The sequence below is a fragment of the Parambassis ranga genome, chromosome 13 (assembly GCF_900634625.1).
Source record: "Parambassis ranga chromosome 13, fParRan2.1, whole genome shotgun sequence".
In the NCBI taxonomy this organism is placed as follows: domain Eukaryota; kingdom Metazoa; phylum Chordata; class Actinopteri; family Ambassidae; genus Parambassis; species Parambassis ranga.
In genome coordinates this window covers 20,889,829-20,912,706 of record NC_041033.1, presented here as the reverse complement: position 1 = coordinate 20,912,706, position 22,878 = coordinate 20,889,829, and the positions used below count along the sequence as shown (strand labels likewise).

General features: G+C 44.0%; 4 protein-coding genes across 6 annotated transcripts; 1 reads left to right on the top strand and 3 right to left on the bottom strand.

Annotated features, from left to right (window-relative positions):
- Positions 1 to 1,255: 1,255 nt before the first annotated feature.
- On the top strand, positions 1,256 to 5,794 carry LOC114444356 (cyclin-dependent kinase-like 1). Of its 2 annotated transcripts, none has more exons than XM_028418831.1 (10): positions 1,256 to 1,362; positions 1,574 to 1,764; positions 1,950 to 2,071; positions 2,600 to 2,672; positions 3,681 to 3,771; positions 4,080 to 4,280; positions 4,632 to 4,714; positions 4,816 to 4,872; positions 4,975 to 5,127; positions 5,218 to 5,794. In XM_028418831.1, exons 2-10 carry the CDS (start codon positions 1,597 to 1,599, stop codon positions 5,311 to 5,313), a joined length of 1,044 nt encoding a protein of 347 aa, XP_028274632.1. In that variant the 5' UTR covers positions 1,256 to 1,362; positions 1,574 to 1,596; the 3' UTR covers positions 5,314 to 5,794. The 2 variants fall into 2 exon arrangements, with proteins under 2 accessions (XP_028274632.1, XP_028274631.1); XM_028418830.1 differs by having other exon boundaries at positions 1,290 to 1,405.
- LOC114444354 (cytochrome P450 2F5-like) lies at positions 4,155 to 11,161 on the bottom strand. Its single transcript, XM_028418829.1, has 13 exons — positions 10,881 to 11,161; positions 10,412 to 10,574; positions 10,151 to 10,300; positions 9,919 to 10,079; positions 9,201 to 9,377; positions 8,970 to 9,111; positions 8,681 to 8,868; positions 8,472 to 8,613; positions 7,456 to 8,364; positions 6,580 to 7,356; positions 6,028 to 6,171; positions 4,615 to 4,724; positions 4,155 to 4,276 (listed from the first exon to the last, which is right to left on the bottom strand). Exons 1-9 carry the CDS (start codon positions 11,055 to 11,057, stop codon positions 8,177 to 8,179), a joined length of 1,488 nt encoding a protein of 495 aa, XP_028274630.1. The 5' UTR covers positions 11,058 to 11,161; the 3' UTR covers positions 4,155 to 4,276; positions 4,615 to 4,724; positions 6,028 to 6,171; positions 6,580 to 7,356; positions 7,456 to 8,176.
- Positions 11,162 to 11,753: 592 nt separating this feature from the next.
- Positions 11,754 to 15,331, bottom strand: LOC114444704 (cytochrome P450 2G1-like). Of its 2 annotated transcripts, XM_028419446.1 has the most exons (9): positions 15,132 to 15,331; positions 14,895 to 15,057; positions 14,674 to 14,823; positions 13,223 to 13,383; positions 12,960 to 13,136; positions 12,735 to 12,876; positions 12,470 to 12,657; positions 12,259 to 12,400; positions 11,754 to 12,177 (listed from the first exon to the last, which is right to left on the bottom strand). In XM_028419446.1, the coding sequence occupies exons 1-9, from the start codon at positions 15,300 to 15,302 to the stop codon at positions 11,996 to 11,998; spliced, it is 1,476 nt and encodes a 491-aa protein (XP_028275247.1). In that variant the 5' UTR covers positions 15,303 to 15,331; the 3' UTR covers positions 11,754 to 11,995. The 2 variants fall into 2 exon arrangements, with proteins under 2 accessions (XP_028275247.1, XP_028275246.1); XM_028419445.1 differs by having other exon boundaries at positions 12,259 to 12,657.
- Positions 15,332 to 17,320: 1,989 nt separating this feature from the next.
- LOC114445248 (uncharacterized) lies at positions 17,321 to 19,316 on the bottom strand. Its single transcript, XM_028420201.1, has 4 exons — positions 19,065 to 19,316; positions 18,852 to 18,885; positions 18,578 to 18,764; positions 17,321 to 18,111 (listed from the first exon to the last, which is right to left on the bottom strand). Exons 1-4 carry the CDS (start codon positions 19,313 to 19,315, stop codon positions 17,756 to 17,758), a joined length of 828 nt encoding a protein of 275 aa, XP_028276002.1. The 5' UTR covers position 19,316; the 3' UTR covers positions 17,321 to 17,755.
- Positions 19,317 to 22,878: the final 3,562 nt, after the last annotated feature.

Here is a 22,878-nt window from a genome sequence, read left to right as displayed (position 1 = left end):
TAGCCTACTTATTTTTCACCACTGATTATAGAGACGACGGCAAAAACAAAGATAATCAGCACAGAAACTTTATATGGCTGAAAGGCTAGGAAGACAGGTTATGTTGTTTTGAATGGATCAATTAAAACGCAATTTAACAGTTAAAATGACTACATGCAGCCTAGCATCTAGGATACAAAATATAAGCAACTGCATTAGATGTAAAATGACTGTTTTTAAGCCTGAATTATACTTGTAGCTTAGTTGAACTCACGGTGAAAGGTCAAACTGCCACTGCCACCTAGCGAGCTAGCTAGCTATCCATCTGTTGCTAGAATAATACTAGCTAAGCTAACAGCTAGCTTGCTAAACAGGTGTAGCCTGCATTAGATGTAAAATTACTGTTTTTAAGTCTGAATTATAGTTGTAGCTTAGTTGAACTCACGGTGAAAGGTCAAACTGCCACCTAGCGAGCTAGCTAGCTATCCATCTGTTGCTAGAATAATACTAGCTAAGCTAACAGCTAGCTTGCTTAACAGGTGTAGCCTTTTAAACAACAACGACAAAACGGGTGGAGACATGACACATTACAGTTCACTAGGCAGTGTGTAACATAATTTATGCCGTGAGAAAAATAAAAGAAAAATGTAGGTTTTCGTATTTTTTTTAACAACACTCCTGGTGATTCCTTCCTGGTGAGTTTATGCTAAAATAATATAGTTTATGTTGCCAAAAATATGTTACTGACCTTACAAATGACACATAAGGGCACATCTTGTGTAAAACAGTAGTAAAAATATTCTTATAAACGCTGTGAAAACGTGTCCAAGAGGACAGAAAGCTTTAACAGAATGATTGTACAAGTTAACACATTAATAAACGGTAAAATAACGGTGTGTTCCTTTAAAACTCGCGGCCGCCTCACCTATTGGCCACTCGTCTCCATGGTAACACCGAGTGTGTATCCACATGCGCAGTTTAACCTGCGCATGTAGCTTTGTGAATTGGTTTCCTGTGTTTGTGTTGTTGTTGTTGTTGCTTCTTTTTTTTTTTTTTAACTCTGGCGCATTTTCCCAAAAGGTAAGTTAAACTTTTAACGTGTTGATGAACTAATGATGCGTCATTTTATTATGGAAATAAAACGAAAACGATTAGCAAAGAGGGAATTAGTATAGGTTGCCGTGACGACGCACCGGGGGTGAGGACATATAGCAAAGGGAGTGTGTAATAAGTGTTGGCAGAGAGAGAGAGAGAGAGAGAGGGAGAGAGAGGGGGAGAGAGAAAGAGGGTGAGACACCTCGCTACTGCAGCTATGGGAGCACATACATAGACTTTTGATGGGCGCCGCTGCTGACCTGATGAAGAGACTTTTAGCTGCTGGACGTGAGTGTGTTTGTTTAGATTCTGACTGTGACACTATAAACAGGTCTGTAGAAGTCTTACATAGACTTTGTGGAATTTTCTTATAGCTAACATTTAAAAAAAAAATAAACAGAAATCTTCATTCTAAGGCTGCAGCTTCAGGGGAAAAAAAACATAAATATGACTTAATTTGATGTCTGCTATAATATTTACCATCCATGTGTCTTGCCAGGTTGACAGTCAGTAAACTGCCCAATGGAGAAATATGAGAAACTGGCCAAAATCGGTGAGGGATCCTATGGTGTGGTGTTCAAATGCAGGCACAGAGACACCGGCCAGATAGTCGCCATCAAGAAGTTTGTGGAATCTGAAGACGACCCTGTCATCAAGAAGATTGCATTACGAGAAATACGCATGCTGAAGGTGAGTGGAATGTTGCTTTGTTCAGCACAGGTGCACAGGTGCACAGGTGCACGCTCACATTCACGGTGGTGTCCTGTGTAAGTTCACATGTTGCAGATTGTGAGCTATTGGAAAATGCACACAGCAGCATTAAGAGGCAGCCACTGACATGGTGTGTGTGTGTGTGTGTGTGTTTCGTCTTACAGCAGCTGAAACATGTGAATCTGGTCAACCTGCTGGAGGTCTTCAGGAGAAAAAGACGGCTCCACTTGGTGTTTGAGTTCTGTGAGCAGACAGTGCTGAATGAGCTGGACAAACACCCTCGAGGGTAAGTCAGGGCCACCTTTCTCAGAACTCCTTGACCTTAACGTTTAGCTGTAATATGGAGTATTTTTAATACTGAGTCATGTGTTTAGCACTCATTTGTTTGGAGTGTTGCTTACAAGAGAAGGAACAGGGTGAGTTACACAGAAGAAGCCAAGACTGTTGCCAAGAGGCTCGTATGGCGGAGAATGTTGGAGAGAAGAGGAGCAGCCGAGCTCTTCTTGTCCGCTCCGTGGTCGCAGCGTATGATTGCAGTTCAGCTTTTGTCATGTGAACACATATCGTTGCCGTCTGACCATTTCTCCCAGAGCGCCGTGCAGCAGAAACTCTAGCTGCTCCTGAAACAAAGGCGCTTCTGCTGCTGTTAGAGACAGGCCTAAGGTTACCCGGGTGACCAGAGGGCTGCGTAAAGAAGCACTTCTTTTTTTTAAATGGCTGGAATAATAGATGAGGGAAACGTGACTGGTAAATAGAGTGTGTGTTTAGCTTCTCTTACAACAATCAATATTCCTTTGTCTGTTGTTCTCTGCAGGGTGCCGGAAGCTCAGCTGAAAAGTATAGTGTGGCAGACGCTGCAGGCTGTCAACTTCTGCCACAAGCACAACGTCAGTATTTCCTTCATATCACACTCTATTTACTCTATTTTATTTATCCACCATATTTCACAGTGTAGTACAGCTGACTACACGTGATGCATGTTTGTTTCACTGCGTTAAATTTAGTCTATTATTTTTTTTTACCAGCTTTTATTTTTGCTACATCTGGTCTAAGTTTATATTTTCACATCGTCTAATAATATTTTTTTCTGCTTTTTTCTGCATAAATATCTTAAACAACATCAGCCCTGTTCAAAACTACCAAATATTAAATCATTTTGAGGAATTTAACCTTTAAATGCCAGTTTTAAGTAATTTTTTATGAAGAAAACACAGAAAATGAGTTATTTTTGTATAAAACATTATTTTTAAATCTGTCACAGATGAGCCAAAATATTGAGTTTGGTGCATTATTAGTTTTTGTGTAGCAGCAGTTTTAAAGCAGCTTTAAATTTGATTTCTAAAATGTGTCTAGAGAGAGTCTTTGTTACAAAAAATTGTGCCATATGCACCAACACAGATAAAATGGTGGCCAGGTAAAGAGGCAAAAATGACCCAAATGGACAAAAAAGTCCACAATGACGCCCGAGGGTTAAACAAAAGTTAAACAAAAGCCTAAGAATAAACTTGTTAAGTCAGTTTCCACAATGGGAATAAAAACACTGATAGGTTTGTGACTAAGAGGGAGGCACATGTTCACTTTAACCCTTTAAATACTGCCGTACAGAAATGCAGATCTGAACAACTCTTGGCCCGCTCAGCCGATCCTGCACCGTCAGACTACTCACTCTTTCTCAACAGGAAGAACCAGCTCATCTTGACTCCCTTTAGGTCACCAGTGTATAAATTAGGTCACCGACTTATCAATCACCCCTTGTAGTGTTCAGTTTCAATATTAAACCGTGTATGGGTTTCTGATTTCCTGCTGCTGTTCTCCCCTGTCCGTTTCTAATCCTTCTCTGTCACACTGTGTATCATGTTACCCAAAATCCCTGATCCTGACTGTTTGTGTCTCAGTGCATCCACCGCGATGTCAAACCCGAGAACATCCTCCTCACTAAAACCGGAGTCATCAAGCTCTGCGACTTCGGCTTCGCCCGCATCCTGAGTAGGTCATCCGGACAGCCAGTGTGTTTATGTGCATTTAGTGTCGATGTAGTTCCAATGACTTATTCAACATGAAACCTATATGAGCTTCTGCTGATGGTCGCCTCACTTTCAATGAGCATAGGAGGCCCATTCAGCCAGTTAGAGTGTCTCTGTTCACCCGCCCCGCTTTGGGTTTCGGTGTTGTGTTACCATACATTAACATGTAGTCCTTCAGCACATCTTGTAATCCGCTCCTCTACAATGTTCATGTTATTCAGTGTTCATTATTCAGCATCTAAGTGAACGTGTCTGTTTGTGCACTGGCAGCTGGACCCGATGATGACTACACAGACTACGTAGCAACCCGTTGGTACCGGGCCCCCGAGCTGCTGGTCGGAGACACTCAGTATGGACCTCCCGTGGACGTGTGGGCTCTGGGCTGCGTCTTTGCTGAGCTGCTCCACGGGAATCCGCTCTGGCCGGGGAAGTCTGACGTGGACCAGCTCTACCTCATCCGGAAAACTCTCGGTACACAGATAATAAGACAGGGACAGATATCACCATGACTCTGCAGTCTTTAAGGTTCCTATACGCTGCACGTGGATTTCATAACAGCGTGTGAACTCATGCTTACAGTCACATGCAGGGTCCTCTGACACTCGCCTGTCATGTGGCTTGTTATTCACACCGCAAACAAACTGTATCCTGTCATTTGGTCGTTTCACAGCTTTCACCACAGTCTAATTAAAGGCACATGCAGCAGAGCGTGTGTGCACTCAGGCAAAGAGTTCAGCTGTGAAAAGCCCCAAGCAAAAAACCAACAGACTTTTCTCTATGTACTGTATATTTTAATCTTATATACCTCATATCTGACCCCAGGTGACCTGATCCCACACCACCAGCAGGTCTTCCGCTCTAACGTTTTCTTCAGTGGAGTCAGTATTCCTGAACCAGACACAATGGTATGGACCCCTGAAAGTGCAGAGGAGAGGTGATAACGTGTGATTATATTCATATGTGTATACGTATATATATATTATATTCCATGTTTTTATCATCTTAGGAGCCTCTGGATAAGCGCTTCCATGGAGTGCCCCCTCATGCCCTTCAAGTCCTGAAGGTATGATCAGTTAGAGCCTGACCGTGAATTGATTTTGACAAAGCTACTGTATATTTATTCTCCCTGCTCCATGCTGACGCTGCTGCTGCTTTGTGTCAACAGTCCTGCCTGGTGATGGACCCCACCCTGCGACTGTCCTGTGAAGAGCTGCTGGAGCTGCCTTACTTCCAGGAGGAAGGAGGACCCAACTGGGGCCGTGAGGGTGATCGTCCAGGAAGGCGCCATGACAGAGGCTCCCGGCGCAGACTGGCAGGGGTGAGTTTGAAACAGCACAGTGGCTTAAGGATGTGAGGGCAGTGTGCACACTGTCGCCTTCTTCTTCTCTCTCTCTCTCTCTCTCTCAAGGTTCAGTACCTGCCTCAGTTACCAAACAGCAACATCTCACCAGCACCAGATGTCAAGAAACAAGTGAAGCACAAATATCACCTGCCCAACATTTAACTGGGCGAGCAGTATGGAGGGTAGACCGTGTCTGAGCTCTGCGATCACCTCCGCTTCCATTTCATTTTTACAACTACAATGTAAAATGAGTTATAACCACTGTGCCATCATCACCTGGACTATAGTTTGTCTGACGTATCTAACAACCACCAACAGGTTCATATTCACTAAAAAAGATGTATTAAACTTTAGGTCTTTGTGATGACTTATTATTGGGTTAAATTGGCTCAGCCTCTGCTAGCTAGCAATATCCCTAACAGAGATTGATGTTTAACTTGTAAGTCAGACTTATTAAGGTTTAATAAAACCCGCCATGTCAGCTGACACTCTCGGTAATTGGACATTAACATACTGCAGCCTCAGCCTGGACAGCAATCCCCAAACTCTGACATGTACGTTCACTGTTCCTCAGACACAAGACAGCGATCCTCTTAAACATGCATCAAACACACTGACAGGCTGCCACACAGCTTGACCTGACCTCGACCTTATCAAATTACAAATGTAACTCCTTCTGTGCGTGTGCGTGTGCGTGTGTGCAAGGAGCTGTGAGCCCTACATCTGTCACAAGATGATTGATGGAATATGGAAAAAACATTCTGTATTTCTTGTTTATCAATAAATTTAAACAACACAGATTATTTATTCATGTTTTCTTGTGTGAGGCATGTGGTTTTTTTTTCTTCAAAATATTTGAGAGTGTTTGGAACAAACCTCTGATCACGCTTTGAAGCATCATTACCACCGGGGGCGTTGCAGTGATCAAGTGTCTGCGAGGCACATCTGAACTCTGGGCGGAGGTCACTACTGTCAGGCCCTCCAGGGCAACAGGTGAAGCTTTCCAGGAAGAGTTTGGGGCTGAAGGACCAAGACGTGACCCGCTGTTAAAAGAATGATTGTACCCCGTGGACACAAAACATTCAATCTGATGGGACATCTGGTATTATCATAATGTAGATGTATCCATTTTTAGTCATGGAACTGAGAGCACCTTGGGAATCATGTAACTCTTGAACCAATTGGGACGAGATCCATCAGATGCTGGATCTCATGAAGAACTGCGTCTGTGAAAGGGAGGGACTTCCTGTCCTCCATACAAGGACAACGCTTGCGTCCAATCACAGAGTCAATCTCTTGCTGCATGGCCTCTTCAGTTAGCCAGAAAATCAGCAAGTAAATCACAAAGGCCAACTATTCAGTGTTTCTGTACTTGAGACATGACTGACATGAAGCAGATGTGTGTTCACATGGTTTTGTGTGGCCTACCTTGAATTTTGCGGTATTTGATCAGCACATTCAGAGGAAATCTGATTGTGGAGCTTGTGGTTTCAGTTCCTCCCAGAAACAGAATCAGCACTGTGGACTCCATAAGGTGGGAAAGAAAAAACATTTTTACCAACTACACAATCAACAGCATCACAATTTAAGGTTTTAAAAGGCCCTTCATGTGGATAACCAAAGCAGCCAGAGTAGCCAGTGTCTTGGCACAGGGGTGGTTTATACATTTGTGAGTGGCTTTGCAGGAATTTGTATTTTTTTGTTTTTGGTGATTTAATAAGTGTATGTCAGGACTGAGAAAAATGGAGGATGCTCCATTACACAGTACAGAAGCAGGTTCCTAAATGTTGCAGAGAGAGAGACTGGAAGACGACCATGTACAACATCCATGAAAGCTTCTTAAATAAGACAATGGTTTATTGGCACAGACTAGGACCCAGGGACATGTCCATGTCCACAAAAACCTATAGACCAATGTTTGTAACCATGGATGAGACCTGGGTCCACACATAAAGACCCAGTTTTCTGAGCTTCTATTCTGGTTATTAAACGGTATCAGACCTGACTGAGTCTGATGAGGAAGCAGTCGATGTAATCTCTGGGTGAGCTGGGGTCCATCGTGTCCTGATGTTCCTGGACCTTTGTCATTATAAACTATCTCAGCACTTCAATTCCAGCGAACGCTTTGTGATGTCGACCCAGCAGCCGCTCCATCAGCCGAGGGAAGATGTCTGCTGTCATCACCGGGCCATAGCTCTGGCTCAGCTGCAGGTTAAACACAGAAAAAAACATGCATTGAATTAATAGAAAGAAAACCATTTACAGTGAACAAAACAAGGAGACAAGGAGACACTAGTCCTTTACCTTTAGTACAGATTTGTACTGAGCTCTTTTGTCCAGCTGTAGCAAGTTTCCTAAAACAAGCAGGCCTGAGGGTCCTGGAGGGAAACAGCACCCTGTGCGTCTCTTCAGGCTGAACAGCCACAGCAGAGCAAAGATTAATATTAACCCTGTTAAAATCAACGCACTGGAGATCTCCATGATGCAGCAGCACAGACAACTGTCCCATTTCAGGCTCTCTGGAGCTGAATGGACCAAGGTTAACTGATTGTACATATATACAAACTTCCTGTTATCAGTCATATCACCACCTATTGACTCCATGTCTGGTTGATTTGTGCAATGCAGCTGAGTAGGGAACGCCACTGAGTTCCAAATTCAGAAGCTTTATGTGTTAAAAAATACAGGATTTAGATTTTGAGAATTCCATGAAGTCATGCAGGGAAACTTTTTTCAGGTTTGTATCTTTAAACAGTCATAATTCAGATAATAAGCCCTTAACCTGTAGATCCCACTTTGTCTTCACATGTATTTAATTCAACTACTAACATTACTGTGCATAACTATGATCATTACTTAGCTGCAGGGTTGACAGTGATGAGTAGATACGAATAGAATCATGTAAACTTAAAAAAAGTTAATGTCCTTTAATTATTACAGCATCATGAGCTTTATCTTTGGCACTGGTATGTATGTATATTTATATGCAGAAGCAGATGAAAGTTAAAATAAACCTGACTGTTAACTATGACAAGCGGGGCGTCGCAGCGATCATGTATCTGCGAGGCACGTTGGCGAAGCTGCTGAACTCTGGGCTGAGGTCGATACTGTCGGGCCCTCCGGGGCACGAGAAGGTGAAGCTTTGCAGAAGTGACACCAGGAAGAGGAAAATCTCCATACGAGCCAGGGACTCTCCAACACAAGATCTCTTTCCTGAGAAATAACCACACACCAACCAGCCAGAGAGAGAGAGAGAGAGACAGTAAACGTCTGATGTCTGATGCCATTTCTCCAACATACAAGGAAATGAGCCTGGTTACCTGCAGAGAATGGCAGGAATGCTGGGTTTTTCTTGAAGTTTCCATTCTGATCCAGGAAGTGTTCAGGGTTGAATGACCAAGGGGTGGCCCACTGTTTTTCCTCTTTCAGCACAGAGTGCAGCAGGGGGAGGATGACGGTGTCCTGTTGAAACAGAGCATTGTATTGACATTTTACATCCACAGCACGTTAGCTGGTGAAAGCTGTATACCTTGGGAATTGTGTAACCCCTGAAGGAGATGTCCTTCAGTGTGTAGTGAGGCAAGTTCATGGGGACGATATCAAGGAAACGCTGGATCTCATGGAGGACTGCATCGGTGAAGGGGAGGGACTTCCTGTCTTCCATATAAGGGCAACGCTTCCGTCCAATCACAGAGTCGATCTCCTGCTGCATCGACTCTTTAAAAGGGACGAAAGGGGATGAACAAAAAAACACATTTTGACAAATATCACAAACCAAAATGAGCTTTCCACTTCTCACATAGTTTTCTGTGGCCTACCTTGTATTTTGGGGTATTTGATCAGCACACTCAGAGCAAACCTGATTGTTGAACTGGTGGTTTCAGTTCCTGCCAGGTACAGATTCAACACTGTGGACACCAGGTTCTCATAGTGGAACTCAGAAGTGGGAATGTCGTTTTCCTGAAGAAAAAAAATAACAGACAATAATTTTACCTGTACTAAAACCGGCAGACATTCACAGAACATTCTGCTGTGCAGTCTGGTCAGACCTGACTGAGTCTGGTGAGGAAGCGGTCGATGTAATCTCTGGGTGAGCTGGGGTCCATCGTGTCCTGGTGTTCCTGGATCTTTGCCATTATGAACTCTCTCAGCACTTCAATTCTGGCGAACGCTTTGTGATGTCGACCCGGCAGCCACTCCATCAGCCGAGGGAAGATGTTATACAGCTGTGACAGGAACCATAAATAATGACTCAGTCTTGATTCTTGGAAATAGGATCAGGGAGCGGCGCCATTTTGACCCTGTGTGCGTCTTGTAGGCTACATATGGCAGAATCGACAATAACGTTGATTTTGACTTTGAATTCTTCTATTACACCTAAAATTGTGATGTCTGGTCACCAAAATCTGAAGTAATCAAAGAGAAATTATGACTTGAGCCATGGCCAACAATTGTGTTTTGTGATGTCACTGAAACCGTGACCTTTGACCTCTGACCACCATGTTGAAATGAGCTCATGTATGATGGCTGAGTCAAAATGGACACATTGAAAGAAATTATTATAACTGTTATATACAGATACACAAATTTTGTGTTTACAAAAACTGTGATGACATAAAAAGTTCATATTAAACACAAATATTTACTAATTCGACAGTTCAAACAATCACAGCCAGTATAACTTCTACTGTCACAGTCAAGACTACAAACAAACCCAGACTACAACTCACATCTTCAGCTGTTCTTGAAGTCCTCACCACCTCTTACCTGACCCCCGGGGCTGCTGCCAAACCTCAGAGTCTCTGAGATGATCTGCAGAAGGTGCAGGAAGTGGTCATCGTCATAGCTGAAGCGCTGACCGAACACCAAGCAGCAGATCACGTTGGACACGGTGCAGCTCAGTAAGAAGGTCGGGTCAAAGGGAACGGCTGGAAAACAAAGTATGTTGGATGCTTAAATCAAATAATCATTATAAACATTGTGTATTTATTACACTCACCTTTGGTGTCCTTCATGCAGGCGATCAGGTGTCTGCTCTCCTCTTGGATCCACTCCTCCATCCCCTTGCGTCCCATCCCAAAGTCTCTCAGAGTTGTCAGGGTGAAGCGGCGTAGCTGTCGCCAGCGCTCCCCGTTACTGATCCCCAAACCTTTAGAAGATGGTTTAAAGAGGTCAGATTACACCTGACACCTATAAACAATGTCCAGATTAGATTAGGATTAGATTCAAATTTGCTGCCTGGTGTTAAAAGGTATACTACCATAGCCTCTGGTAGCTTTGAGCAGGAAAGGAACAGGCCCTCTGCCCGTGAAGTCATCTGCTTGGTCCACCAGTGCCTCCTTCACAGCTTCATAACCCGACAGCACCACCACACGCTGAGGGCCCAGATACACAGTCATCACCGGGCCATAGCTCTGGCTCAGCTGCAGGTTAAACACAGAGGAAAACATGTAGAGGCATGCAAGGAACGACCTGATGTAAACACACTCGGGGAGAAGAAAAGCTTTAAAATAAAAAAGTGAGTGCAGAAGGTTTGTGCATCTTGTCTTTCTTTCTCTTTTTTAATCATTTAATAGGTGAGGTTTGTTAAAAAGACTTACAGCAAGAATCACTGAAAGGAATCTGTGTCAGAAAATCTAAAAAAAAACAAATGCTGGAACTACAAAAGTCCATGTTTGTATGTCCATATATATGTATATGTATATATATTTATGCAATCTCTGAGTCACCTTCAGCAAGGTTTTGAACGGAGCTCTTTTGTCCAGTTGCAGCACATTTCCTATGACAGGCAGGCCTGAGGGTCCTGGAGGGAAACAGCACCCTGTGCGTGTCCTCAGGCTGAACAACCACAGCAGAGCAAAGGTTAATATTAACCCCGTTAAACCCAGCGTGCTGGAGATCTCCATGCTGCTTGTTGTTGTCCTCTGCAGCTGAATTCACTAAAGCTTGTTACACACTGCGCACACGTCTCATACTCCACAAAAACAAAGTTCATTTCAGCCGGTGTTACAGTTTAACTGGTGATGACGACATTTGTTTACGTTTCAGGTAGACAGGGTGTGCAGCTTCGCAGATTCGTCTCCTTCTGAGACTACTTCCACACACACACACACACACACCACGTGGTGGCTGGTAAATGTGACAATATATATAATGAATTCTGTCTTCTATATTTGTATACCTGTATATCTTGTCACATGTAACAGTCCTGGAAAGTGACGAATCTGCGAAAGCCAACATCCGTTTATCACCAGACAACGTCTTCACCAGTTAAACTGGAACACCTGGACGAGAAACGCACGTACGTCCTCACAGGGCCCTCCCACCGCAGCTCACACACACACACACAGCAGCAGCAGCAGCTGTGTAGGGTTTGTTGAAGCACCTCCATGATCCAAATATCTTAATATTTACCTGAATGAGGGCCCAGAGGAGGTGTGGAGAACAAACTGGAGACCTCCCAAACCGGGTCAGCTGCTGCTGCAACCTTTTGCCTGAGTGTCATGTGTGGTCTGTGGAATGCAGCTCAGCAGTAATTCATACATATCAGTCTTTAGAGTTCCTGCAGCCCAGCAGTGAGTGGAAGGTTAACACAGATCTTGTGCATTTAATTGAATTTATTTTAAAGAAACAGCAGCACAAATCCCAACAATAACTGTTTGATATAGTAGCAACATAATTATCATAGAAAACAGTTTAAAAATTAATACATGATCAAAGAATGCATTAGAATAGGCCACATATATACAAAACGAAATTCACAGTCGCACCAAGGAGAAGGCCTCCTCCTCATCATCATCATCAACTGTACAATAACCACACCACAGTCCCCAGACGTCTCTGCTCAGCGTGGTGTGGCGATGATTTCATACCGTCGAGGCAAATTGGCGAAGCTGCTGTACTCTGCGGCGAGGTTTATGCTGTCAGGGCCTTCGGCGCAGGAGAAGGTGAAGTGTTGCAGCAGTGACACCAAGAAGATGAAAAGCTCCATGCGAGCCAGAGACTCTCCAACACAGGCTCTCTTTCCTGTGGAGAGTTTTCAAACTGCATCAAAGAACAAACAAGAAACCATAAATCTGGTGGTTTTTAGTGTGGATTTAGTTTCACCTGCAGAAAAGGGAATGAATGCAGGGTTTTTCTTGAAGTTGCCGTTCTGATCCAGGAAGTGCTCTGGATTGAAGGACCAGGGAGTCGCCCATTCCTTCTCCCCTTTCAGCACAGAGTGCAGCATGGGAAGGATGACGGTGTCCTGTAGAGACAGAGACTCCTGTGATGCAAACATCACAGCAACTAAGTGGACTTCATGGACCGGGAATACCTTGGGGATGGTGTAACCCCTGAAAGAGATGTCCCTCAGAGCATAGTGAGGCAGGCTGAAGGGGATGATGTCCAGAAAACGCTGCACCTCGTGGATGACGGCATCTAAAAAGGGGAGGGACTTCCTGTCCTCCATGCAGGGACAGCGGTCTTTTCCGATCACACGATCAATCTGCTTCTGCATTTTCTCTGATCGTGAGAAATGTTTGAATCGGATTATGATCCAGAATGGGTTAACATGAGACATTTTCCTTCCAGGGACCTACCCTGTATGTCAGAGTACTTGACCAGCACACTGAGAGCGTATCTGAGGGTGGAGCTGGTGGTTTCAGTTCCTGCCATGAACAGATTCAGAACTGTAGCCACCAGGTTGTCAAAGTGGAACTCAGTTGCAGGGTTGTCCTTTTCCTGTGCAACAGATAAATGAGTTATTGTAAAGGTTTGGGTGCGCTAAAGGAGACCAATAATCCCCAATAATCAGGTGTTCCCACCTGATTGATCCGGATGAGGAAGCAGTCGATGTAGTCTCTCGGGGAGCTGGGGTCCAGCGTGTCTTTGTGCTCCTGAATCTTCGCCTTGATAAACTCTCTCACTTCATTAACCTGGGCAAACACAGTGTGCTGGTGTCCGGGCAGACGCTCCATGATCCAGGGGAAGATGTTATACATCTGTAGAGGGGGAGGCACAGAGCACACTGCAGTATCTGACTCCAGAGGGTCATCGCCCTTCTTTGACTCTCTGCACCCAGACTGACCTGACCAAGAGGGCTGCTGGCGAACTTTAGAATCTCAGACATGATGTGGAGGAGGCGCAGGAACTGCTCGTCGTTGTAGCTGAAGCGTTGGCCAAACACCAGGCAGCAGATCACGTTGGACGCCGTGCGGCTCAGTATGAATGTGGGGTCAAACGGTGCACCTGGAAGGAGAGGGGAGAGTGGAGAGGGGAGGACACAGGCTCAGGCAACTACAGATATTTTTTTTTCTCACTGCATTTTAAATCCTCCAAATGTCCCGCAGACTCACCTTTACCGACCCTCTGTAACCAGGTTCAGACCTGCTACTTTAATGTTTGCAGTGATGCCTGAAGGTACTTTTACTGCACAACTCCTGGCTTTAAATGTTTTCCACTCTAATTCCCTGAAGCTCTTTAATTCGAATTGTTTTGTGCAGACGGAAACTTAGAACCTTGCCCTGTTTTTTTTATGCCCCACCTTAACCAGTTGTTTTTAATTGCCACTCCGCTGCCATGAGTGGAAAACAAAATGGAAGTGACTCGATCCAGGAATCAACAGCCTCCTAACACAGACCCGTGTAACTTCACACTGTCAAATGGCTGATACATGCAAAAAACATGCACATGCACAAAAAAGTGAACAATTTGTGTACTTCCTGGTGCCTTTTTTAATGTATATGAACTCTTAAAGGTAGGGTAGGAGACTTCATTCTGATGCACTTTTTGTTAAATTAGTGTAACTTCTCTTTGCAATCCGATAGCAACCGATTAGTTCGGCAGTTTCACATTAAAACAAAGAATATGAATCATCTGTGGAAGCTATAAAACACTAAAAACATCAGCCAATCCTCCGGGTGGACCCTGCGCGGAGTATTGGCTGGTTGTCACTCTCTTCCTGCTCTGCGTGCACCAGAGAGGTACGTGCATGATGGGCGAAGTCACAGACCGCAGCTCGTCTTCAGGTAATGTGCGTCCATGTGATTGGGAGGCGTGGCTTCGGGGTGAGCTCCGAGAGAAAGGGGCGTGTGTTTACTTTAAAAATCTGGCTGACTCTCACTGAGTTTTCAAAATCTCCTACCCTACCTTTACCACCAAGAAGCCATTTTGAAATCCATGTAACATGGTCCCTTGGAAAATACAGCAGCTTAGAATCATGCCGCAACAAAATAAACAGTTTACATGTGAAAGATTCTATGAAACGGAAGATTCCGCCTTCCTGCAGCCATGTTTGACTCACTTCTTCAGTGTCTTGTAACACTGAGGCCATGCAGGAAGCTTCGGCGTTTCATCACATTATGTAACACTGTGTTTAGTTTGCACATTAGAATGAGATGAGGATTAGAGCGTATAGCTTAGTGGAAGACTGATAAGCGCCTGTTTACTGGTTCTGGCCTGTGTCTCCACACACACAGGTCCCATGTGAGACTGAGCCGTGGCTGCTCAATGTAAACTGAACCTGCACGAAGAACACACCTTTGAATGTTTGTATGCGAGCCCTCAGGTGCCTGCTCTCCTCCTGGATCCACTCCTCCATCCCCTTGCGCCCCATCCCAAAGTCTCTGAGAGTTGTCAGCGTGAAACGTCGCAGCTGGCGCCAGCGCTCCCCGTTACTGATCCCCAAACCTGACAAGAGCAACATGTGGCATCATGACAGCAGATCACCGGACAGTGTGACAGATCTGAGGAGTTTTTACCGTAGCCCTTTGTAGCTTTCATGATGAACGGCAGGGGCCCTCGTCCTGTGAACTCCTCTCCCTGGTCCACCAAGGCCTCTTTGACTGCTTCATATCCAACCAGAGCCACAGCCCGCTGCCAGCCCAGGTACAGGGTCATCACAGGACCATAGGTCTCACTGAACTAAAAGAAAAAGCTGGATTTAGTTGTGTCCCTTTTTTCAAAACAATGTGATGAAATCAGCCCTCTGAATTCACCTTCAGGACACTTTTGAAGGGCGCATGTTTGTCGATCTGTGGCAGGTTTCCTATCAGAGGAAGCGCAGTGGGTCCTGGAGGCAGCCGAGACTTCCTGCTGGTTTTTACAGTGAGCAGCCACAGCAGAGCTGATACCAGAGCGGCTAAGACCAGGGTCGCTGTGAAGTCCATAGTGCTGTCTACACTCTCTCATCTTTCACTCTCACTTTCTCTCTTTATATATTTGAACAGTTGTGTTTATTTTTAACAGGCAGGAGTTGGCAGGAGTGCAGCAGTGGGGCACAGGTGAGGTTTTAAAAACATGTAATCTGTCCACAATCTCCTTTTTTCTATCACATATTTTTTAGTAAAATGACAAGAATTACTTGTTAAATTAATTATAAAGTTATAGTCCCAAAAGATCATCATGTATTTGCTTGATGTGGTGTCAGTTAATGTAAGCGTATCTCACTGACACACACCCTTTAATCACTCATTGAGATTATTTATCATGCTGCATGCTGGGATGAAAATGGTGTAAACACTGTTCTGTACATCAAGTCCTGGAGTGGAGCTTTAGCATGTTGAAAAGTTATGTAACATTTTCTGTGCTGGGTTTGAACGCACGCCCCTCAGAGAGAGGATTAAAGACCGAGAGTGAAGAGACAGGAGAACATCATGGGCTGAGCAACAAAGCACTCACACTCTTCCACCAAAGACTCACTTTTTTGTGTCAGTATTCAAACCTGCGCCTCTTTCTCTCTGGTCCTCCTCCTCCACCCCTGCTGAGCCAGCCATCAGGCTCTGGTTTCTATAAAGCAGAGTTGAGGTGTAAAGTTTTTTGTTTGTTCACTTTATATCTCATTAAGCCTCATTAAAACTGTGTAACATGTTTGGATTCACAATCCAAAGCATAAAACACACATAATCTCTTAATAATCTCTCAGATTAGTATCTTTTCCTGTGTCCTCCCTCTATAAATCTCACAGCGTGGACATTATTGTTCTGCTGTAACTTTTAAGTGCATCCTGGACAATCATTTGAACTCAACACATAACACAAGACACAGATCTATTGATCGCTGAGCTGCAGGGCTCTTATGTATTGCAACATCCATTTAAACCAATATGGGCTCAATATGTGAGCTAAAAATGAAGCAGCATACACAGAAACGTTATCTGTGTGTTCTTCAAATCAGATTAGCCCTATAAGAAACACTGACAAGCACCACTGCAAGCAGGAATATACACCCTAGCTTGCTTGCTCTGATTGTTGATGCTATCATAGTAAACTAGGCCCACAGACAGTCTCAGGGAAATATTACAGGCACTAGATTTGTTTTGAGATAAAACAAATGTGTGCAATTTGATTAAAGACACGCTGGTGGGAGTTTTTCTACTTTTGAATAAATATTTGTTGTAATCTGAAGTTATGTCAAACATCAGTATTAGGCAACCTCAGATGTTTTAGACATTGTGTGATTACATATCATAAACATGATCCAAGACCACCAGGGATGGGACAAAACTAAACAAGCATGATATGATGTGGTGATGAGTAAGCCTTTTTCCATCCTCTATCAGAGGGCTGGACGGATGACTCAGATGTTAAGAATTTCCTATTCCACCTCATTCTAAAGTGACTGCAGAGGCCATCTGAATATAGATCTGAGGTTACAGAAATGCTGCAAAGCTGTTATGATCGTGCATGTTTCAAACGTCCATGTCAGTACGTTGCTATTTGTGCTGTGATACCTGTGTTTAGGCAACAAAGCAACTTTAGATCATAAAAAAGATCATAAATTGCTTTAAACCATTTCACAACATCAAAAAACGTGTTACTGCCAAACCTCATGCCAGCCAACACACTGAACATGCACATGCAAATCTGCACTCTGCATCAAAATGCAACCAGCAGGCGTGTTTTTCAGAGAGCAGGTGCTGCCTGTTGATCTCCATCCTCCTGCAGCTGCCGCTGCTCAAACCGAGGCCGCACAGACAAACACATTCAGCCCGTGAGCTGTGAGATTATTTCTGCGGCAGATAAAAATCTCAGATAAGCACTCGCAGCCATACCAGCAAATCTGCCCCATCATCCCTTCTCCCCAAACCTCGTCCTGCTGTCAGCACTGCTGCTCTACGCCAGCAAAACAAACAGCAGATGGACCTACAGAGGAAAAAAATAGGAAAAAAAGACGCATAGTCACGGTGACAGCGGGGTTTATTTAGAGTCTACCTTTGTACTCCATAACATGTAAATGTGTGTGTGTGTGCAGACAGGTAGGCAATGGGGGATTTTTTTTTTAAAGCAGTGTGAAAGGAAATGGAAAAAAAGTGTGGGTGGAGAGAAAATATTTTAAAGTATAAAATAAATATAGACAAACACTATTGTTGTAATTTTTAAAAAAGTTCTTGTGGGTGTCTGGAATCCTCCTCACCTGGTTAACCTCAAGCCACGGAAAGAGTGATACGACACAGACAGACAGTGTTCAGAGGAGTCAAGATCATGAATGATTTACCTGAGGAGCATGGGCATAAAGCCAGGAAGAACACCTTCATTAATTTATAAATTAGACGTATAGATAACCCAACAAGTGATTGCTGATTACCAATGCCCTTATATATTATAAGTGTTTCCAGCCGTGACTAAAAAGCGAACCCTCCACAGTCAAAAGCATCAAAGTCGGAGTCTGCCTCAAAGTCAAAGCTGTTGAAGTGTGGGGAGTCCACGTCCTGGCTGCAGGCGTGGAAGGAGCCGCCCGCTGACAGCTCCGAGAAGCCCCCCATTCCGTGGCCAATCTCCGGGGCTCTGGTGGCCAGAGGGGAGGAGGGGGAGCAGGAGTTGAGGTAGCCCAAAGCGGAGGAAGCCGCAGCCCCGCCCATCAGCAAACACACCGCCCTCACCGCACGAGCATCACTGCTGTTGCCATGGCGAAGACAATCCGACACGCGATGAGGTGGAGCCACGGGGACGCCGCGCAGAGACCGCCGTAGGCCGCCGGCTGTGGAAGACAGCAGAAAAATAACATCAACAACATAAAGTATTTGATGTTATGATACTTATATATCAGATTATGTGAATGCTTAACAAGGTTTTAGCTCAGGTTTTGGAGATGTCAGCGCTGTCTCAGAGCTGTGAGGCAGCTGTCATTTTCCCTGCTTTCAACCACAGGAGCCACCTGATCCTCAAGTATCAAGACTCCTGAATTTGTGTCAGATCAAGTATCAGCAAACTGATAAGATGACAAGACACAGGCTACAGTTTTGATAACAATGAATCACACTGCTATTAACCCCGCAATTACCCTCTATTTGCTCGTTACTGGAGGCTGAAAAATACAAGCTTCTGGAAACTAATAAAAAGTTCTTTATCGGTAGGGAGCAGTGAGCCAGCTTTTCAACTGACCAAAATTTAAAATGACCACATTCATCACAACCATTCAATCACATCATCAGCTGACGGTTGACCTTGGCTTTGGCCTCTTTCTCTGAAGGAGCCTCCCCGCTCAGTGACTCGAGACAAAGGAGGTGTGCCATCTCCAACGCGGGGTGACCCGGGGTCTTTATCACTAGACGAGTCTGGCAGGGGGTCTCTGTCCGTGATGCAGGGTGTGATGCTGCGCTGTCTCTGAAGGGTCATGGGTGACATGACGCCCTAAAAACAATGAAGTAGTTTTTATTTAGATGTATGTATTGTCAGGCATTATGAGCAGGACCAGAGTGGTCGGAACTGCCGACTCACCTCTCTCACTTTCCTGATCATGTTCAGCCAAAGACTGTGAAAGGTAAACATGACATAGCATTATGTAAGTACACATTCCGAGCCTGATAATCATCCACAATAAACAAGTAAGTAGGACAAAGGAGAGCATGGTTGTGTGTGTGTGTGTCAATATGTCACAGTGTCCAGATAAGATCTGATACTGAGTGGGGCAAAGGAGAAGCAGAGACCAACCTGCAGTCGTCCGGGTTGTCTGTGAGCAGCAGCAGGAACTTGTTCTGTGGCAGGATGAGGGCGAAGCAGCAGTCCCTCCTGCCACCTGGAGGCAGCTTGGGCAGGTCGAGTATTTCTCTTCCTTCTGCAACGGACTCACAGTTTGTTTGTAGCACCACCACCTGGTCAGGAGGGGACTCTGCGTCCCGGCAAACCAGCAGGCTTCCCTCCATGGTGAGGACGATGTACTTCTCCTTCCACTGCTTGAACATGAAGCCTCCTGCAGAACAACAACCAACATGCATGCGAGGAGGTGAGACTTTATCAATGATGCAGTTTTACAGGATCAATCATTCTGCCCAAAAACTTGTCATGTACAAGACGCCCTGATCCATCACAATCAATATGAACCACACCAGACATTATCTTTCATTATTAGAAAATCTCTCATAATGTCTCTAGTTTCCCATTCAATGATCCACCTTAAAAATAAAAAAATGTTGACATCTGTACAAATATTAGGAAAAACAATCAATTTAAAACCATGTACTCTCAAAAACATCATAAGAGCTTATTGATCTCCCTCAACAACAACGGTAAAACTGACATAAATGTTAAAAACGGCACCGCCCAACAGCCAGAAACTAGAGCCTATCTTTATCAGAACATGCTTTTTTATTGAAAGAAAATCCAGGTCTAAACCTTTAAATTTAAACAATAAATAAAACACTTTGGAAGAAGTGTAAAAATATATAGAGACACAACAGCAACGATGCAAAAAGTAACTGTCAGTAACAGAAGTGTGACGCCGTGAGTTTTGAGGACAGGACCCACATGCTGGCTTCAGACTGTGAGTGTCCCAGACGACTGTCTATTGTGTCATAATGATAATAAATGGAGAGCACATGCTGATGGACAGGGACGATCTGCTTTATTTCTCCATACAGAGGATTACAGATAAACAGGTTGATTTTGCAAAGGAGAGAGAGAGGGAGAGGGAGAGAGAGGGAGGGATGGAGAAGGAAAGAGGAGGTATAGGAATGCTGATGGATTATGTGGCTTACAAACTGTGCCACATTTGAATATATAGATTTTACTGTCTGTACACTCAGCTTGTAAACACTGAATGTTCCTGACGCCAATATCAAATCAGATCAAGATGTAAGAAAAGACCCCGACTGAGTCCTGAATCATGACTTGGCTTTGAAAATTAACATCTCGTCATTCTTGTGAAACATCTGGGACCAATTACATCTCACACACACACACACACTCATAGTGATATCACTCATCACAGAGCTGGAGTGCTGATCTGAAACACTTCTCCAGCTCTGTAAAGTCAACAATGCCCCCATGAGCCGAGAACATACCAAGAATGTATGATGCTCTGGGGGAAATCAGGTTCATCAATCAGCAGAGTCAGTCTAAACTTAAGACACAGCTCTATAGGGGGTATTAACCGTTTTTTAATTCTCATTGTCAACAGTGTTGTAAGAGGAGATTCCCAAATGATGTTTGCTTTAAAAAAAATGGCTCCAATGAATAAAACTCTTCTCAGACCTCAGACATCATCACACAAACACTGATTACAGCTAACTCTGACATCAAACTGCAGCATTTAAATAATGAAATAATGTGCATCACTAACCTACATTTAATAACAAACAAAGCCCTGACCTTGGCTTCTACAATTTGGAGCGCATGAAGCAAACATAAAATTAAACACACTTAACATACTGGGGCAAGAACTGTACACTAATGAAGGAATCGAAGCGGGCCTACCATATTTCCTGAGGAAGCCTCGATGCACACCTGCTGCGTTCATGTCTGCGTTCATTGCAGTGACAGGAACTGAAATGAAAAGCAGAGGATCTGATGATGGAAAATAGGGTAAGAGAGAGAGAGAGAGAGAGAGAGAGAGAGAGTGGGTGTGAGAGTGAGAGAGAGAGAGAGAGAGAGAGAGTGTATAATCCCTACTATTTAGGCCTTCACTAGTTAAACCCATGCTGCTCTGAGAGGAATTGGAGCCCTCCCTGCTTTTGCACACATAAACATCATATGAGCATAAGAGGTCCAAATAATCATAACAGCGATGGATAAATCCCACCAGAGAGAGAGAGAGGGAGAGAGAGAGAAACCATCATTTCATGCAGATGTCGTTTTCCTTTCACTTCACTGTCAGTCACACTGATTTAAACCATTATTTGCAGTCCTGTACACAATATGGGAGATTCATAATAGCTTATCATTAAACTGTCATCAAAGCTGCACCTCTGTGCCCTCACGTAGCCCTCGGAACCAGAGCTTGGATCACATCCTGGCTGGGCAGATTAAAACAGAGGGATTTATATTCTTGCACAGCTGGAGGCCTGTTGTTGCACCGCTGTGGATAGCCCCAACCAAGACTTTAATCTGTGCAGACCTGTGTGTGTGTGTGTGTGTGCGCAATTCAACCCAAGCAGCATCCAAGATATTAACTATTGTTCATATATCCCAGCGGGATTAAATTCTTCTCATTGTGTCTGCTTATTATTGCTAGAAGAGCATTATGTAAGGGGATGGATGGTGAAGACCTCACCATGCCTTCATCAAACAGGTCCCAGATTCACAGATAAATGGATTGTGAGATCTCTGAGAGACGAGGAAATGAAGCAAGAAATGAAAAACGAGCGCAAAAGGCTAAAAAACAAAACAACAAAATGGATGCTTCACGATTTGGTCCTCATCCGGCTGAGACATCACAGCCACCAACAAGAAGTGAGCACAGCACACCTGAGACTGAATGATCTGCCTTGAATCACTACACACTGAATGGGATACAATAAAATGTGTTGCACAACACCACAAACAAGCCAAAGACTCCATTTGAAGCCTTTCTCTGTTTTGAATGACTCTTTGATTTTATTCCCAGTATTAGCCTGCAGCGTTTATAGTTTACTACTAATCATAAACATAGCTATTAGTAAGTTATTAAAAGCATAATGTTGATGGAAATCCAGATCATCACACCGCAGACTTTAATTTTCCCATCAGACAGATCTGCTCCGTTTCTACAAAGGTTCTCATTCTGCAATCTGCATGTATTTTTCTGTTCAGTGCATTTTGTAACTTACTTCTGTCAGCTCTGAATTCATCCACAAATATGTGCCAGTTCCTCTGGCAGCCATGTGTGTGCGGGCAATGCCACAACAGAAACCCACCATGCTGCATGAGGCACTATGATCCATGTCCTCATAGCTGGAGTCGGAGCAGCTGTTAATCAGACCACAGCACTAACTTGAGACACTGAGTGAAGCCACACAGAGGTGAAAGGTTTGTTAATGTGGGGCTTCAGCTACAGGAAGAAACAAAAGAAAAGAAAAACATATTGATATATATATATTTCATTTCATTTCTCAATAATTATACATTGCCTGATGATCGGATCATACTCACAGCCCTCATCAGGTACCAGTAAGCTAGAGCATTTGTCAGCCAGGCCAGCAACCACTAAAGAAAAACAAACATGCAGTCCACAATGAGTGGCGAGATATAAAGCATATACACTTTTAACTAGTTATGTCCTGAGTTTTGAACTTATTCTTTACCAGACTGAGAGTTTATAATGGCAAATGCAAAGGGAAGGACATGAGAAAGGTGGGAGAATGACAGGATTGATAAGCAGCTAAGGGCTGCAGCTGTACCGACAAACCACAACATGTCTGTCACAATTATTATACAGCAAGATATTCTTCTATTAAACATTGTGTATTGTTAGAATTTCCTATACAAACACAGAGTGACTGCAGTTCCAAAGGCCCAACACTAGGCGGCAGTGTGCATTTGAAGGTACATA

Coding starts and splice junctions, on each gene's coding strand:
- LOC114444356 (XM_028418831.1), top strand. CDS start 1,597: ATGGAGAAATATGAGAAACTGGCCAAAATCGGTGAGGGATCCTATGGT. Junction 4,873..4,974: donor ATGCCCTTCAAGTCCTGAAG/GTATGATCAGTT, acceptor TTGTGTCAACAG/TCCTGCCTGGTGATGGACCC. Junction 5,128..5,217: donor CCCGGCGCAGACTGGCAGGG/GTGAGTTTGAAA, acceptor CTCTCTCTCAAG/GTTCAGTACCTGCCTCAGTT.
- LOC114444354 (XM_028418829.1), bottom strand. CDS start 11,057: ATGGAGATCTCCAGCACGCTGGGTTTAACGGGGTTAATATTAACCTTT. Junction 8,869..8,969: donor CAAATACCCCAAAATACAAG/GTAGGCCACAGA, acceptor TCCCTTTTAAAG/AGTCGATGCAGCAGGAGATC. Junction 8,614..8,680: donor GGGGTTACACAATTCCCAAG/GTATACAGCTTT, acceptor CTGTTTCAACAG/GACACCGTCATCCTCCCCCT.
- LOC114444704 (XM_028419445.1), bottom strand. CDS start 15,302: ATGGACTTCACAGCGACCCTGGTCTTAGCCGCTCTGGTATCAGCTCTG. Junction 15,058..15,131: donor CCTTCAAAAGTGTCCTGAAG/GTGAATTCAGAG, acceptor TTTTTCTTTTAG/TTCAGTGAGACCTATGGTCC. Junction 12,877..12,959: donor TCCTCATCCGGATCAATCAG/GTGGGAACACCT, acceptor TCTGTTGCACAG/GAAAAGGACAACCCTGCAAC.
- LOC114445248 (XM_028420201.1), bottom strand. CDS start 19,315: ATGTTCAAGCAGTGGAAGGAGAAGTACATCGTCCTCACCATGGAGGGA. Junction 18,886..19,064: donor GACAACCCGGACGACTGCAG/GTTGGTCTCTGC, acceptor TACCTTTCACAG/TCTTTGGCTGAACATGATCA. Junction 18,765..18,851: donor TGATCAGGAAAGTGAGAGAG/GTGAGTCGGCAG, acceptor CATTGTTTTTAG/GGCGTCATGTCACCCATGAC.